Source organism: Ranitomeya variabilis, chromosome 4, assembly GCF_051348905.1.
Source record: "Ranitomeya variabilis isolate aRanVar5 chromosome 4, aRanVar5.hap1, whole genome shotgun sequence".
In the NCBI taxonomy this organism is placed as follows: Eukaryota; Metazoa; Chordata; class Amphibia; order Anura; family Dendrobatidae; genus Ranitomeya; species Ranitomeya variabilis.
The window spans coordinates 424,229,037-424,247,995 of NC_135235.1; the positions used below are offsets into that span (position 1 = coordinate 424,229,037).

At 42.0% G+C, this 18,959-nt stretch overlaps 1 protein-coding gene across 1 annotated transcript; it reads left to right on the forward strand.

Moving 5' to 3' along the window:
- Positions 1-1,463: 1,463 nt before the first annotated feature.
- LOC143767905 (uncharacterized) lies at positions 1,464-4,857 on the forward strand. The gene is made up of 4 exons (XM_077256426.1): positions 1,464-2,794; positions 3,319-3,590; positions 3,752-4,083; positions 4,468-4,857. Exons 3-4 carry the CDS (start codon positions 3,826-3,828, stop codon positions 4,855-4,857), a joined length of 648 nt encoding a protein of 215 aa, XP_077112541.1. The 5' UTR covers positions 1,464-2,794; positions 3,319-3,590; positions 3,752-3,825.
- Positions 4,858-18,959: the final 14,102 nt, after the last annotated feature.

Sequence of the window (18,959 nt, forward strand, 5' to 3'; positions counted from 1 at the left end):
CCATAGAGGTCTCAAGGAGACCTCTGGTTGTTATGGCAATGCACCGCTGACCCCCGATCATGTGACGGGGGTCAGCGGTGCGAGCACTTCCGGCCGCGCGGCCGGGAGCGCTAGTTAAATGCCGCTGTCAGCGTTTGACAGTGGCATTTAACTAGTTAATGGGCGCGAGCGGATTGCGATCCGCTCGCGTTCATTGTGCTCACATGTCAGCTGTACAAAACAGCTGACATGTCGCTGCTTTGAGGTGGGCTCACCGCCAGAGCCCACCTCAAAGCGGGGGATCTGCCAGCTGACGTACTATTCCGTCAGCTGGCAGAAAGGGGTTAACACCTGTTTAGGCCTTAATGGCGTTTTCCCATGAACAAATTACATTTTAATTAATAGATTTTGGAATAAAAATAATTTCCACAATTGAATGTGTTAAAAAAAAATATTCCTGTGCTGAGATAATCTTCTAAATGTCTGAACATGCAGGGACATGGTCTGATCATACTACATCTCTTGGGCAGGGGAACAAGCAACAGAATATACAGATATTACTGCCTTTTTGTAAGCAATATTTTACCTCAAAGAAATGATCAGTTGTGATTGCATGTTGTCCTGTCTGTATTCTCTTTTGCTTTCCCCCATGCCCAGGAGATGTGGTATGATCAGACCATGTCCCTGCACTGTCAGACACAGCCATTACACAGTACACAGCAGGGGCACATTTATCAGGTTATCTCAGCCCAGGAACATTTTATTTAACACTTCCAATTGTTGATCTTGTTATTATTCATAGATCTACTGATTAAAATGTTGATTAAAACTAACATTGTTTGTGGGAAAATCCCTTAAAGGACCAAGCTTTTTTCTTTATTTTTTTTTTTTGTATTTCAAGAGTTATTCATAAAGTAATGTAACTTTGAAGCATTTTTGCCATTTTTTTTTGTTGTAATAATTTTGAGCATTGCATCATAACTTAAGTTCATCCAGTAAGTCAGAATAATCACTGTGCTGTCATACCATGTATGTTGTATAATGTTTTTAATTTTTACTACACTTACTTAAAAAACACATTTTTTGTAGAAAATAAATTGTTTTGTGCCATTACATTCTGAATGAAAAACATAACTTTCTAGTTTGGTGTTTGCAATGGTATCATTTCTGTTATCCAATATATTGTATATATTCTTTGCCCATGTATTTATACAACTAATATCTTTGTTCTACCAGTGATTCTTAGAGGCTATATGTGATTTCTCTATTGAGGGATGTGTTTTATATATGCTGTCCATATAGGATCCTGAGGATTTTTGTTGTTTTGCACACCCATATCATACCTTTTCTATTTCTCCCCTTGTTTATTCATAGGCACACGCCTTATTGTAGGCACTGTTGTTTCTAAACTGATTTTAGATGTTTTTAAATGTGTTTTTTGTCCAGTGTTACACCTGAATAAAGATGTATTTATTGCACTTATTTATACAGTCTGGTGATCCCCATTCTATTTGGCCTTGCTTTTTCTTTTCTTTTCATATGTCTTCTTCATAGGTCAAGTTTGGATCCCAGTGTTCTATTTATTCTATGGTGCCCCCTCATTATATTATCTCAGTGTTTGTTGCATGTGTAGTGGTTTTTTCCACTACATTCTCTGGGTGTTGGCACATAGATTGATGCTTTATTTCTTGCGTTTATTTTTGTTATTGGTTTTATTTTGTTATTTGTCATTTTTATTAATATGGATTTAGCAGCCAGGGAAGCTGAGTGGAGTAGTCAGGGCAGTGGCATTTTCTCCGTTGGTTTTGAGGAGACTTATGATTCTGGTAGTGAAGGAGATTTCCAGCAGGTGGCTAGGGAGGTTACTAACTTGCATAAATCCCTGACCAAATCTTGGTGGAACATAAGAACATTGGAGGAATACAAAAAAGTTGGGATAATTCCCAGAGGCCTTAGAGTACAAATTTTCCCGGCCTGGGAGGCTGATGAGGAGTTTCAGAAGACCTGGGAAACTGGTTTAATAACATGTTCCAATATTATTATTGATATGTTGGTAGCACATGATCGGACTATTTTGAATTCTTTGAAAGAGAAAATTAAAATATGTGAAGGGAAATTTGAAAAATTTGATAAAAAAACAGTGGTGGAACCCTTTCAGGTTCAATTAAAATCCACGATTGATGCCTTTGAAAAGACTGTTATCGAGAGGAAAAGGTCAAAATTCAGAAGAGACCAGCTGGATTTTAAAAATAGACGGGCCTTTAAATGGGTACACAAGGGTAACAGGAGGTCTCATGGCAACAAAGCATTCACTGGGGGAACCACCACCAGCACCCATGAGCAACCATCAAGTGATGATTTTTTATCTTCCGATCTGAGCGACATGGAAGGCGCAATAGGAGGGGCCGTAGGAGGAGACACGGCCCAAAAAAAGCAGTTTCAGAACTACAAAGCCTGGTCCCCTCGTCACAAGCGACAGACTCGATCGAACAAGAAATACTAGACTCGGATGCTCTGGTGGAATCTGGGGAAGTTTCTGGTAAGCTCCAAATTCTTAATCTGTCCAATTATGTCCTTTCTAAGGTGGAGATCAGTATTTTGGAAAAAGGTTTGTCATTTTGTCCTACTAGTGGCCTTGATAAATTCACTTTAATAAAAGATGTCTACTTATTTTGCAGACAACTTACTTTTAAGCTGCTATTTCATCAACCTTCTATTTTGGATGACCATCCTATGACGGATAGATTGGTCCTTAGAGATCTTTTGGACCTACTTGAGGAGGGGGATGAGAGCTGCCCCAGGAGAAGGTTCACTGGTAGGTTACCGTCACAAGCTACTCCCGCATTTTCTCTTTTTCCAGTGATACAAAATTTTTTTAATGCTGTGGTACGCGAGGTACAGCAACTAAAATTGGACCCGGGTAGGGGCAGGAACATCAGTAAGGTGGAGCAGGCTGCTATCGCTAACTTGGGGGCCAACCGGGAATTTGTCATTCGAGAGGCGGATAAGGGGGGAAACCTTGTCATCTGGCCAATAGACTTGTATTTACAAGAAGCCAGACGTCAACTATTTGACAGAGACTGTTATCAGATCCTTCCCTCTGACCCCTCTGACACTTTTCAAGCCAAGTTATTTCGCCTTCTGGAGGCTGCCTTTGGGTGTAATATTATCAATAAAAAGGAAAGGGACTTTATGTTTAATAATCATCCTAAAATCCCTACCTTTTATATGCTCCCGAAGGTGCATAAGTCCCTTACGGCCCCCCCAGGCAGGCCCATAATATCTGGGATAGGTGGGCTTTTGGAGAGGCCTTGTATATATGTCGATTTTTTCTTACAGCCTGTGGTCGCCTCACTCCAATCGTTTGTCAGAGACTCTACTTTCCTGATACAACAAGTACAAGATTTGACAGTCCCTATTGGCACCTGGCTAGTGACTCTGGATGTAGAGTCTCTCTACACCTGCATAGGACACGACCTGGGGATACAGGCTGTGTCCTTCTTTCTTGATCAGAACACGTCTGGTGATAGAAGGCACGATTCTTTCCTATTGGACCTTCTTAGATTCATTTTGGACCAAAACTACTTCATCTTTGATCGTGCGTACTACAGGCAAGTGAGGGGCACGGCTATGGGTGCCCGATGTGCTCCGTCATACGCCAACCTTTTTTTAGGTTGGTGGGAGACTACCAGGGTGTACTGTCTGGAGGGATTTTCCACACATGTTATCAAATGGTTACGTTATATTGATGACGTTTTATTCCTCTGGACAGGCACCCTGGATGAATGCCAACACTTCATCGGGACCCTTAATGATAATCCTTGGAACATCCGGCTGACCTCGCGTATGTCACAGACCGAGATCGAGTTTCTTGATCTAAAACTCAATCTGAGGGACTCCAAGATTACCACCAGCTTATATCGTAAGCCTACGGCAACTAATAGTCTGCTGCATTTTTCCAGTTTCCACCCACAGCACCTCAAAGAAGGGATACCGAAGGGCCAGTTCTACCGAGTCAAGAGAAACTGTACCCAACAAGAGGATTTCCTGAAACACTCTCGTGATTTGACCTCGAGATTTAGAGAAAGGGGATATCCAAAAAAGGTAATCTCGCGTGCTTATATTGCAGCCAGAGATCAGGACAGGGCACAGCTACTGTGTCCCCGGGTTGGGTCTTCAGGTAGACCACTGGGGATAATAACTTCGTTTCACAATCAATGGCACGATGTACGCAATATACTGTCCAAATATTGGGGCCTATTATTGAGCGAACCTAAGTTGGTACCACATATTTCACCCAGACCCAACTTGGTTGCCAGGAGAGCTAAAAATCTCAAAGACTGTCTTAGTCATAGCCATTTTCAACGTCCCACGGTGAGCACAAGTGGTGGATTGCGCCTTCGTGGCACCTTCCCGTGTGGTAACTGCAACATCTGCCCTTTTACAGCTGGGGATACTAATGTTATGTCACCTCCTTTACCATTTCAGATTATTCCCAGAGCATACTTCAACTGTAAGACTAAAAATCTTGTCTACGCTCTGATTTGCCCATGTTTGAAGGTCTACGTGGGACAAACCACGCAAGAACTGCGGAAGCGGATCCAGCAACATTTTTCCAACATTACCACAGCGAAGAGAGACAAAATAAAAGGAAAAACACTTACGTCAGTGGCCTCACACTATCTGTTGGAACACAACTCACTTTGGAATGGGACTAGGATTTTGGGCCTGGATAAAGTCCCCATAAACATTAGAGGTGGCAACATCACCTCAGAACTACTTAGACGTGAATCTAAGTGGATTTTCGATCTGAACTGTGTAGCCCCATTGGGCCTTAATGAGGACTTGCTGTTTACCGGCTTTTATAAATGTCTCTGATTCTATGGGTTATTTAGGGTCCCTGTATAGTTAAGCTACTTTACTCCAGCCCTTTTTGGGCATTAGTCCTTTAAATCTTATATTTATACCCAACCATCTGTGCCATATATGGTTAATCCTCTTCTAGTGGTACTATGTGGACAGCATATGTGGTATTTCTATTTATGTGGTACATATTATGTATATAGTGGCACCCTCTCGTTTGTATCATCTTTGGTTAACCCTCATTTAGTGGTACTATGTGGACAGTATATGTGGTATGTTGTGAGTATGCACACGTGTGTGTGTGTGTGTATATGTGGTACATATCATATATATATTCTCCCTCTTCTCTACACATTAGTCACTTTTTTGTGACAAGTGGAATGGCGGGATGTGGCTTGTCTTATGCGCCGTACTGTCACGTTTTTTTGTATTTGGCGCGCACTAATAAATTCTTTTTCCTCCTTCCAGAATATGTACCAGAATATCTTTGAGTATTTTTAGATTGATCACCTCCTTTGCTTCCAAGGTGGTCCAATTTACATAGCGTGTCCCCCCTGGGTCTGGCCCACCCCTGGGGAGTACACATATGTATATGTGGATTCAATTTCATTACTTCTCGCCCTCATTGTAATTGTGCTGTTTGCATAATTTTGCAACATACTGGCTATGCTACCATAACAAAGAACTCTTCTACCTTTAAAATATGTTTGTTGTTGCTTATTAAGAGCCATTTATTATATATGGTAGTCCTCCCTTTACCATTTTTTGATTTGCCCATGTTTATACCATATCTTCATTTTGTGCGTAAGCATCTTCATGTACCATTTAGGCATTGCACATATATCCCCCTGTTGTTATTGTGCGAGCATTGTGCTGTCTGTGCCTACTATCTCCTGTACTATTACACTGGTGGATGCGCAGGCCCGGCCACTGTACATGTGATGCTATCAAGGGCCGTCTCTACTCCTATGTGGGCGTGGCGCTCAGGCGCCCTTTGTCTATGCCTGTCATGGCCGGCACTGACATGCCGTGGTGTGCGCAGAAGCTGAGGTCCTCTAATGGCATGCCGAGAGAGCGGCGCCTGCGCATACCTGGCCTTTATGTCATCGCTCACCGCCATGGCTATTGTACTGAGCACGTGGGTAATTAGACCGGATGTTGATGTGTCCCAGCCTATGCACGCCGACGCCTGCGCAGTCATCACAGCTGGCACCGGAACATACCGCTTCCCTCCCCTTTACCTCCACACAGCTGCTTTGAGTTATTTCCAGCTACTTAAGGTATTTATACTCTGGCAACTGTACCGTAAATCATACCCCTGATGAAGCCACGCTAGTGGCGACACGCGTCGGGTATTTGTTCATTCTTGCTGTGCCTATATATTTTTAATATTGGGTTATTATACCCTCTGGCTCTCGAGCTCGTGGGGAGACTATGGGTGTGTATACTTTTGCATGTAGTTGACTGGCCTATTTGGAGTGCAGCAGCTTTAGTGGGCATTGATGTGTGTATGCTTTGAATACTGAACCACCTGAGCTTTTGTCACATGTGTGAGTGGTATTCAGTTATATATATTCACTATTTGCTACACACTGTGGATTGATAGCAGTCCTCCTTTCTGTTATCCAATATATTGTATATATTCTTTGCCCATGTATTTATACAACTAATATCTTTGTTCTACCAGTGATTCTTAGAGGCTATATGTGATTTCTCTATTGAGGGATGTGTTTTATATATGCTGTCCATATAGGATCCTGAGGATTTTTGTTGTTTTGCACACCCATATCATACCTTTTCTATTTCTCCCCTTGTTTATTCATAGGCACACACCTTATTGTAGGCACTGTTGTTTCTAAACTGATTTTAGATGTTTTTAAATGTGTTTTTTGTCCAGTGTTACACCTGAATAAAGATGTATTTATTGCACTTATTTATACAGTCTGGTGATCCCCATTCTATTTGGCCTTGCTTTTTCTTTTCTTATCATTTTAGGATACATATGACTTTTTGATTGCTATTGATTACACTGGGGAACAATTTGAAACAAAATTTCTGTTGAGTTAGGTTTTTGAGCTGATTTATACTAAAATTGGCATGCTGATTCCAAAAATGTAGTCAGTTTTTTTCTAGCACGTCAAGTTTTTCCTCCACAACTTACCTGCCAGAGAAGCACAATTGCACTGACATCTGTAATAAGACTTGTTATCTGATTACAATTCGACTCATATAGAGCTACGTGGCAACTTGTAAGAGTAGTCACAACTGAGACAGTGTGGTGAGAGGTGTTTGCAGCTCCCAATACGTCATAATTATCAATATCTTTACACAAAAAAATTATCATAGTAGGAATAAATAGGATTTGTGATAGCTTTTCTCTTTACATTGGGCGCTTAGTTGTAATTTATATAATTTGAGTCCCTGTGGGTGGAGATAAGGGGAGGGGGAAAAAATAATAAATTACTGATAGGGATTTGTTATAAATCTCCAAAAATAATGGAAGCAATGGAGAATATCCTCGTAAAGCAAATAGATGAAGCTGCGACTCAAGGAGAAGTCATTATTATGGGGGACTTCAACTACCCTGAAATAGATTGGGGAACAGAAACCTGCAGTTCCAGTAAAGGTAATCAGTTTTTGACAACTATGAGAGACAATTACCTTTCACAACTGGTTCAGGACCCAACAAGGAGGGGGGCACTGCTAGACCTAATATTAACCAACAGGCCAGACCGCATATCAAATATAAGGGTTGGGGGTCACTTGGGGAATAGTGATCACAAAATAATAAGTTTTCATGTAACCTTTAATAAGATGGGTAGTAGGGGGGTGACAAGGACACTAAACTTCAGGAGGGCAAATTTCCAACGGATGAGAGAGGATCTTGGTGCAATTAACTGGGACGATATCCTGAGACACAAAAATACACAAAGAAAATGGGAGACGTTTATTAGCATCCTGGATAGGACCTGTGCACAGTATATACCGTATGGGAATAAACATACTAGAAATAGGAGGAAACCACTATGGCTAAATAGAGCTGTAAGGGGCGCAATAAGGGACAAAAAGAAAGCATTTAGAGAATTAAAGGAAGTAGGTAGTGAGGAGGCATTAAATAAATACGGAAAATTAAATAAATTCTGTAAAAAGCAAATCAAGGCAGCAAAGATTGAGACAGAGAGACTCATTGCCAGAGAGAGTAAAAATAATCCCAAAATATTCTTTAACTATATAAATAGTAAGAAACTAAAAAATGACAGTGTTGGCCCCCTTAAAAATAGTCTGGGTGAAATGGTGGATGAGGATGAGGAAAAAGCCAATATGCTAAATGACTTTTTTTCATCAGTATTTACAAAAGAAAATCCCATGGCAGACAAAATGACTAGTGATAAAAATTCCCCATTAAATGTCACCTGCTTAACCCAGCAGGAAGTACAGCGGCGTCTAAAAATAACTAAAATTGACAAATCTCCAGACCCGGATGGGATACACCCCCGAGTACTGCAGGAACTAAGTACAGTCATTGATAGACCATTATTTTTAATCTTTAAAGACTCCATAATAACAGGGTCTGTACCACAGGACTGGCGTATAGCAAATGTGGTGCCAATATTCAAAAAAGGGGCAAAAACTGAACTCGGTAATTATAGGCCAGTAAGCTTAACCTCTACTGTGGGTAAAATCCTGGAGGGCATTCTAAGGGATGCTATGCTGGAGTATCTGAAGAGGAATAACCTCATGACCCAGTATCAGCATGGGTTTACTAGGGACCGTTCATGTCAGACTAATCTGATCAGCTTCTATGAAGAGGTAAGTTCCGGACTGGACCAAGGGAACCCAGTGGACGTAGTGTATATGGACTTTTCCAAAGCTTTTGATACGGTGCCACACAAAAGGTTGTTACATAAAATGAGAGTAATGGGGATAGGGGAAAATATGTGTAAGTGGGTTGAGAGCTGGCTCAGGGATAGGAAACAAAGGGTGGTTATTAATGGAGCACACTCGGACTGGGTTGCGGTTAGCAGTGGGGTACCACAGGGGTCAGTATTGGGCCCTCTTCTTTTTAACATATTTATTAATGACCTTGTAGGGGGCATTCAGAGTAGAATTTCAATATTTGCAGATGACACTAAACTCTGCAGGGTAATCAATACAGGGGAGGACAATTTTATATTACAGGATGATTTATGTAAACTAGAAGCTTGGGCTGATAAATGGCAAATGAGCTTTAATGGGGATAAATGTAAGGTCATGCACTTGGGTAGAAGTAATAAGATGTATAACTATGTGCTTAATTCTAAAACTCTGGGCAAAACCGTCAATGAAAAAGACCTGGGTGTATGGGTGGATGACAAACTCATATTCAGTGGCCAGTGTCAGACAGCTGCTACAAAGGCAAATAAAATAATGGGATGTATTAAAAGAGGCATAGATGCTCATGAGGAGAACATAATTTTACCTCTATACAAGTCACTAGTTCGACCACACTTAGAATACTGTGCACAGTTCTGGTCTCCGGTGTATAAGAAAGACATAGCTGAACTGGAGCGGGTGCAGAGAAGAGCGACCAAGGTTATTAGAGGACTGGGGGGTCTGCAATACCAAGATAGGTTATTACACTTGGGGCTATTTAGTTTGGAAAAACGAAGACTAAGGGGTGATCTTATTTTAATGTATAAATATATGAGGGGACAGTACAAAGACCTTTCTGATGATCTTTTTAATCATAGACCTGAGACAGGGACAAGGGGGCATCCTCTACGTCTGGAGGAAAAAAGGTTTAAGCATAATAACAGACGCGGATTCTTTACTGTAAGAGCAGTGAGACTATGGAACTCTCTGCCGTATGATGTTGTAATGAGTGATTCATTAATTAAATTTAAGAGGGGACTGGATGCCTTTCTGGAAAAGTATAATGTTACAGGGTATATACACTAGATTCCTTGATAAGGCGTTGATCCAGGGAACTAGTCTGATTGCCGTATGTGGAGTCGGGAAGGAATTTTTTTCCCCATGGTGGAGCTTACTCTTACCACATGGGTTTTTTTTGCCTTCCTCTGGATCAACATGTTAGGGCATGTAAGGTTAGGCTATGGGTTGAACTAGATGGACTTACAGTCTTCCTTCAACCTTAATAACTATGTAACTATATATCTTTTATGATTTTTTTCTTTGTTAGTTTTCAAAGCTTGTAACTTTCCATCTCAGTGTTTTATTTACATATGTACATATTTCCTACATATTTGTCATGCCTATTTCTTATATATTTCATTTTTTTTTCATATTTGTACTATTTAAAAAAAACAAAACACTTTTTAGGTAGAGTAGTTTACATATTTTTGAGAAGACAAAAATCCTATAGTTCAAAAACTTGATGTGATAGAGAAAAACTGAGATCATTTCTGGATTCAGCATCCAAAAATTAATTAAGAACAGTTGTCTGACCTAACTCTTAAAAAATTGTGTTCCCCAGTGTTATGCTATATTGAATTTTAGCACAGTTTCTATACTGTTATATTTTTATGCTTTATTTTCCTCAATAAAAAATCTTGGTTGCATACATAATCTGCAACAATTGCACTGTGATATGCCCATTATACATGAGCAAATCTTGTGTAATTTGAGTTCATTAAGGATTTTATTTGGGGCCTATAAATTTTATTGAATCTCAATACTTGAAAGATTGTAAATGCTCAGAAAATACATATGGGGTAGAAAAGAGAGAAAGAACCCTAAAGACCGTTGGGGCTTACACACTACAGCGGAGAGAGTGCTCTGATGACCATAAGATAATGCACTCTACAGGGGAAAGAGATCCTTTCTGACCATATGAGCTTACACACTACAGGAGAGAGAGAACCTCGCAGACCATAAGAGCATAAATTCTACAGGAGAGAGACGAACCCTCTGACCATAAGAGATTACACTCTACAGTTCAGAGAAATAGGACCCTGCAGACCATAAGAGATTTGACTCTACAGGAGATAGACTCACCCCGTGACTCTGGGCATGGAAAATGACTCTGCTGTAGAAAATTTGCTCCACTGGGAACGGCTGATCTTTGATGGTCCAGGTATTACCCATCACTGTACAAGGCATAGTAATCTGTAAGATGTCATATCTACAGGACATTATGGGGAAGCTCACTTAGCCACACAAAATGACATTAGCCTACTCTATGATGTTTAAGCATTGTGGAAAATGGTGACAGACAATGTATTTATTTATTTACGAGCCACAAATCAAATCTTAAGGTGCTCAAATTTTCTTGTAACTGTGAATTTCAGGAAATTCGACTCAAACTCAGTTTTCCACAGGTCGACCCACTCACATCTAATTCTCACCAACAAAATGCTGACAGGTTTCCTGTTATGCTCTGCTAATTAAGATATTAGACTTGGAAGTCAATGTTAGCCTATGGTTGAGCTCCACAGAAAGACTAACAAACATTACTCAGGTCTTTAGTGGGCCTCAGACTACCTTGGTAAACTACTAGCTCCCCGCAATCCCATTAAGAAGAGCTGACGGAGCCAATGCACATGTGCCAACACTGATGTCATTTAAATTGACAGCATCATTTCATTGGTTAAACTACAGCTATTATGGTGGCTTCGATCATTGTAGTTACAGGCAGATGCCATCTTTATTTTAAAAAAAGCCTAGTTTGAAGCAGGCTCAGCTCCTGAGAATGCTTCATATATACCTTGTTGATCTATGATAAAGATGCATATATTTCAGTGGAAACAGAAGTCTGTAAAATAGCTCACCACAACAGCCAGTGATCATCCCCAAGTACTAGGCTCCTTAAGTACAGGCAGAAATCCAAAATAATAAAAAAAATATTGGTTATCTGATTTGTCTTCTAAATTGTACTTCATTGTTCTTCACATGACATGAAAAACATAACAAACAAATGTAAAATCGATGATACATTTCAAATGATGCATGTTGTTACTAAATGTCTCTGAGTAAGGAGGTCCTATCAGTGAGGATGTGCTTCATTTGGAATGTGAGAACAATTTTACATGCTTTGTTGATGTTACTTATGATGTGTGAAGATAAATAAAATACAGAATGTTTAAAGGGAACATGTCACATAATTTCAAGCATCTAAACTGTGCAGTGTCGATCGTGGGCAATTAAAATGGCCCCATTTGACACTACAGTACAAAAGCGCGGTCTGCTCCACGCTACACACTGTGCAAGTGAAGCGCCCCCCAGGGCAATGGGGCTACTCAGTACTGGGCCAGTTCTTAAAGGGATGTGTCACGGCAGCGGTGACCCAGTCCGTGACCCTGGGCGTCCAATAAAATGGAAATGAAATTAAAGGGAATAAAGTTTATGGGGGATAGTTAGTGACGCCACCCATGGTGTTCGGCAATGAGTGGCCGACGCTGCTTAAAGGGAACCTGTCACTCCCCAGGTGGTTTTAACTAAAAGAGCCACCTTGTGCTGCACTAATGCTGCATTCTGTCAAGGTGGCTTTTTTAGTTCGGGTCCCTGCCAATGCTGAAATAATCGTTTTTAGAATTTGCCCCTCATACCTGCAGTTTGTCAGGGGGTCATGTCTTTTCCCCCCTGACACAAACGCCTCCTAGCCATCACTCTGGGCCTCCATGCGCAGGGCGCCACGTCCATTTCCTTCCTGAAATAAAAATCAAACAGCTGCACTCTTGACTTGTATTGCTAGTGGATCATTTAATGCTCAGAATTTATTTGACATATATAGTTAGATAAGTGCAAACAGGGTATAGAATCAAGTAGCGTGCATATGTTGTGACTAGTGTTGAGCAATACCTTCCGATAATCAAAGGTATCGGTATCGGATGGTATCGGCCGATATCCAAAAAATATCGGATATCGCCGATACCGATACCCGATACCAATGCAAGTCAATGGGATACAAGTATCGGAAGGTATCCTGGATGGTTCCCAGGGTCTGAAGGAGAGGAAACTCTCCTTCAGGCCCTGGGATCCATATTCATGTAAAAAATAAAGAATTAAAATAAAAAATATGGATATACTCACCCCTCTGGTGGCCCCTGTACCTTACCGATGTAACCGGCAGCCTCCGTTCCTAAGAATGAGGAGTGAAGGACCTTCGATGACGTTGCGGCTTGTGATTGGTTGCGTGACCGCTCATGTGACCGCTCACGCGACCAATCACAAGCCGCGACGTCATCGCAGGTCCTAAACTCACTGCATTCTTAGGAACGGAGGCTGCCGGTTACATCGGTAAGGTCCAGGGTCCGCCGGACGGGTGAGTATATCCATATTTTTTATTTTTATTCTTTATTTTTTACATGAATATGGATCCCAGGGCCTGAAGGAGAGTCTCCTCTCCTCCAGACCCTGGGAACCATACACTGGGAACATCCGATTCCGATTTCCGATATCACAAAAATATCGGAACTCGGTATCGGAATTCCGATACAGCAAATATCGGCCGATACCCGATACTTGTGGTATCGGAATGCTCAACACTAGTTGTGATGGTTCGACCTTTTGAAAGGTCTTTTTCAAACAACACTAACTGTGGATTCAGTGGGGCCCATGTAATAGTTATATGCAGGCTGGGTATGCAATAGGGTAGGAGCAGGTGTCCTGAAACGCATATTCCAGCGCTATAGTGGACGATTATTTCAGTGTTTGCAGGGACCCCAACTAAAAGAGCCACCTTGACGGGATACAGCATTAGTGCTGCACAAGGTGGCTCCTTTAGTTAAAAATGCCTGGGGTGTGACAGGTTCCATTTAAGGGGACCACTGGGGCTGATTGTGAGACAACAGAGTTGGTACAGCTCTCCACGTGTAGAGCTAGGCCCTAGGGCAGTTATGGTGTTAAAGGTGATGGTGGATGTTGTGATGCAGGGCAGGTGGCGCAGCAATAATTCAGAGGACACAGCAGGGTGCAGTTTGCACACTTTACTCACAGTTCAGATGTTATTCCCATGCTGGGGTGCTGTTTCCTCCAGGTCAGTGGCCCAACCAGCTCTCAGGTAGTTTGGGATGCACTCCACCAGAACCCGATTGTTGTGTTCCTTCCCTGGCCATCGATCTGCGCTGGCTATCTCCTCTCCTGCCCTGCACCTTCACACACATTGTCTCAAGCCAGCAGCCTCGGATCTTGTTGGGCAATGTCATCTTGGTCTCCTTGACCCCATGTGGCTGCCTTTTCAGAGAGTGTGTGTGGTTGCGGCTGTGGCACGTACAGATTCCACAGCCTCCAGCTGGCTAGCTGAGCCTTGTAGTTCTCCACTAGGCTGGGGGCTGCTTGCCCCACTGCGACCTGGTCCCTCTACCCAACTATGTTTGGCATGGATGCGGGCACCACGGGTGGATTCCTCACTACCCGTGCCCCTAGGACCGCTTTTTCCTCTTCTTTCTGTCAGGAGCTTCTCTCCATCTTCCTCGTTCTCTCTCTCTGGTCTCTCATGTTGGGATGAGCTCCTCACTGCTCATGTGCCCAGCTCCAATAGTCTAACTCCTCCTCAAGTCTGCTCTGCTCCACTCCTTCTCACAGACTAATTAACTTTCTAAACTTTTCCAATTCCTCCTCCTGTTTCCATGACAACCCCTCTAACTTTCACTCTCTCCTCTTCTTACACCTACACTCTCTACCTAGATCCTCCCGGGCACTGAAAGGTCTGGTGTTGGATGCTAGTGTGTGGGTTCTGGATCATGCCCCCTCCTTACCTGAGAGCAGAGCATCACACCTCTGACCGAGATGCAGTACCTCTGTGGCGACTGGACCTCAGAGGCGCCACACAAGCACAGCTTTCCACTCGACACAGCGCAAGAGCAACTCCAAGCACCACACTGCGCAACAGCGGGATTTCAGTGACTTTGGTGTAACTGAGGAAATCAATCAAATTGAGTGGGTGGCAACGCCCGTGACTGAACATAAAATGATACATTTGAAAAAACTGACCGTCACATCCAAACATAGACTAAGTGTGAACAGGTTCTGAACCTAGAGTCACCAACTCTTATATAGTCAAGCAAATAAGGCAGCACACTGCAGCGCTGAAACATGCAAACATGAAACACAAAAATTGAACTGCATTACTGCACTAGAAATATGAAAAATGAGAGCGTTTAGCGCATAAAAATGGCCAATTTTATGTGTACCTGGTAGCCACTTTATGGCATCTCTCTTATACCAGGTCCTACGCTTTCCTTTCCTCGCTGAGAATAAACATCTCCATCTGAATGGGTACCTATGAAAACCTCTTCTTAGACTAGCATTCTCTCTTTCTGTGGAGGGGTAATGGACCTGTTGCAATTAAGACACCTGTAGCTAGGAGGCGGAGTGCTCGGTCAGAAGGCTAAATAATACATTTGAAAAAACTGACCGTCACATCCAAACATAGAATAAGTGTGAACAGGTGCTGAACCTAGAGTCACCAACTCTTATATAGTCAAGCAAATAAGGCAGCACACTGCAGCGCTGAAACATGCAAACATGAAACACGAAAATTGAACTGCATTACTGCACTAGAAATATGAAAAATGAGAGCGTTTAGCGCATAAAAATGGCCAATTTTATGTGTACCTGGTAGCCACTTTATGGCATCTCTCTTATACCAGGTCCTACGCTTTCCTTTCCTCGCTGAGAATAAACATCTCCATCTGAATGGGTACCTATGAAAACCTCTTCTTAGACTAGCATTCTCTCTTTCTGTGGAGGGGTAATGGACCTGTTGCAATTAAGACACCTGTAGCTAGGAGGCGGAGTGCTCGGTCAGAAGGCTAAATAATACATTTGAAAAAACTGACCGTCACATCCAAACATAGACTAAGTGTGAACAGGTGCTGAACCTAGAGTCACCAACTCTTATATAGTCAAGCAAATAAGGCAGCACACTGCAGCGCTGAAACATGCAAACATGAAACACGAAAATTGAACTGCATTACTGCACTAGAAATATGAAAAATGAGAGCGTTTAGCACATAAAAATGGCCAATTTTATGTGTACCTGGTAGCCACTTTACGGCATCTCTCTTATACCAGGTCCTACGCTTTCCTTTCCTCGCTGAAAATAAACGTCTCCATCTGAATGGGTACCTATGAAAACCTCTTCTTAGACTAGCATTCTCTCTTTCTGTGGAGGGGTAATGGACCTGTTGCAATTAAGACACCTGTAGCTAGGAGGCGGAGTGCTCGGTCAGAAGGCTAAATAATACATTTGAAAAAAACTGACAGTCACATCCAAACATAGACTAAGTGTGAACAGGTGCTGAACCTAGAGTCACCAACTCTTATATAGTCAAGCAAATAAGGCAGCACACTGCAGCGCTGAAACATGCAAACATGAAACACGAAAATTGAACTGCATTACTGCACTAAAAATATGAAAAATGAGAGCATTTAGCGCATAAAAATGGCCAATTTTATGTGTACCTGGTAGCCACTTTACGGCATCTCTCTTATACCAGGTCCTACGCTTTCCTTTCCTCGCTGAGAATAAACGTCTCCATCTGAATGGGTACCTATGAAAACCTCTTCTTAGACTAGCATTCTCTCTTTCTGTGGAGGGGTAATGGACCTGTTGCAATTAAGACACCTGTAGCTAGGAGGCGGAGTGCTCGGTCAGAAGGCTAAGTAATACATTTAGCCTTGTTTTTTCAAATGAATTATTTAGCCTTCTGACCGAGCACTCCGCCTCCTAGCTACAGGTGTCTTAATTGCAACAGGTCCATTACCCCTCCACAGAAAGAGAGAATGCTAGTCTAAGAAGAGGTTTTCATAGGTACCCATTCAGATGGAGACGTTTATTCTCAGCGAGGAAAGGAAAGCGTAGGACCTGGTATAAGAGAGATGCCGTAAAGTGGCTACCAGGTACACATAAAATTGGCCATTTTTATGCGCTAAACGCTCTCATTTTTCATATTTCTAGTGCAGTAATGCAGTTCAATTTTCGTGTTTCATGTTTGCATGTTTTAGCGCTGCAGTGTGCTGCCTTATTTGCTTGACTATATAAGAGTTGGTGACTTTAGGTTCAGCACCTGTTCACACTTAGTCTATGTTTGGATGTGACTGTCAGTTTTTTTCAAATGTATTATTTACCCTTCTGACCGAGCACTCCGCCTCCTAGCTACAGGTGTCTTAATTGCAACAGGTCCATTACCCCTCCACAGAAAGAGAGAATGCTAGTCTAAGAAGAGGTTTTCATAGGTACCCATTCAGATGGAGACGTTTATTCTCAGCGAGGAAAGGAAAGCGTAGGACCTGGTATAAGAGAGATGCCGTAAAGTGGCTACCAGGTACACATAAAATTGGCCATTTTTATGCGCTAAACGCTCTCATTTTTCATATTTCTAGTGCAGTAATGCAATTCAATTTTCGTGTTTCATGTTTGCATGTTTCAGCGCTGCAGTGTGCTGCCTTATTTGCTTGACTATATAAGAGTTGGTGACTCTAGGTTCAACACCTGTTCACACTTAGTCTATGTTTGGATGTGACGGTCAGTTTTTTCAAATGTATTATTTAGCCTTCTGACCGAGCACTCCGCCTCCTAGCTACAGGTGTCTTAATTGCAACAGGTCCATTACCCCTCCACAGAAAGAGAGAATGCTAGTCTAAGAAGAGGTTTTCATAGGTACCCATTCAGATGGAGACGTTTATTCTCAGCGAGGAAAGGAAAGCGTAGGACCTGGTATAAGAGAGATGCCGTAAAGTGGCTACCAGGTACACATAAAATTGGCCATTTTTATGCGCTAAACGCTCTCATTTTTCATATTTCTTGTGCAGTAATGCAGTTCAATTTTCGTGTTTCATGTTTGCATGTTTCTGCGCTGCAGTGTGCTGCCTTATTTGCTTGACTATATAAGAGTTGGTGACTCTATGTTCAACACCTGTTCACACTTAGTCTATGTTTGGATGTGACGGTCAGTTTTTTCAAATGTATTATTTAGCCTTCTGACCGAGCACTCCACCTCCTAGCTACAGGTGTCTTAATTGCAACAGGTCCATTACCCCTCCACAGAAAGAGAGAATGCTAGTCTAGAAAGAGGTTTACATAGGTACCCATTCAGATGGAGACGTTTATTCTCAGCGAGGAAAGGAAAGCGTAGGACCTTGTATAAGAGAGATGCCGTAAAGTGTCTACCAGGTACACATAAAATTGGCCATTTTTATGCGCTAAACGCTCTCATTTTTCATATTTCTAGTGCAGTAATGCAATTCAATTTTCGTGTTTCATGTTTGCATGTTTCAGCGCTGCAGTGTGCTGCCTTATTTGCTTGACTATATAAGAGTTGGTGACTCTAGGTTCAGCACCTGTTCACACTTAGTCTATGTTTGGATGTGACGGTCAGTTTTTTCAAATGTATTATTTAGCCTTCTGACCGAGCACTCCGCCTCCTAGCTACAGGTGTCTTAATTGCAGAAGGTCCATTACCCCTCCACAGAAAGAGAGAATGCTAGTCTAAGAAGAGGTTTTCATAGGTACCCATTCAGATGGAGACGTTTATTCTCAGCGAGGAAAGGAAAGCGTAGGACCTGGTATAAGAGAGATGCCGTAAAGTGGCTACCAGGTACACATAAAATTGGCCATTTTTATGCGCTAAACGCTCTCATTTTTCATATTTCTAGTGCAGTAATGCAGTTCAATTTTCGTGTTTCATGTTTGCATGTTTTAGCGCTGCAGTGTGCTGCCTTATTTGCTTGACTATATAAGAGTTGGTGACTCTAGGTTCAGCACCTGTTCACACTTAGTCTATGTTTGGATGTGACTGTCAGTTTTTTTCAAATGTATTATTTAGCCTTCTGACCGAGCACTCCGCCTCCTAGCTACAGGTGTTTCAATTGCAACAGGTCCATTACCCCTCCACAGAAAGAGAGAATGCTAGTCTAAGAAGAGGTTTTCATAGGTACCCATTCAGATGGAGACGTTTATTCTCAGCGAGGAAAGGAAAGCGTAGGACCTGGTATAAGAGAGATGCCGTAAAGTGGCTACCAGGTACACATAAAATTGGCCATTTTTATGCGCTAAACGCTCTCATTTTTCATATTTCTAGTGCAGTAATGCAGTTCAATTTTCGTGTTTCATGTTTGCATGTTTCAGCGCTGCAGTGTGCTGCCTTATTTGCTTGACTATATAAGAGTTGGTGACT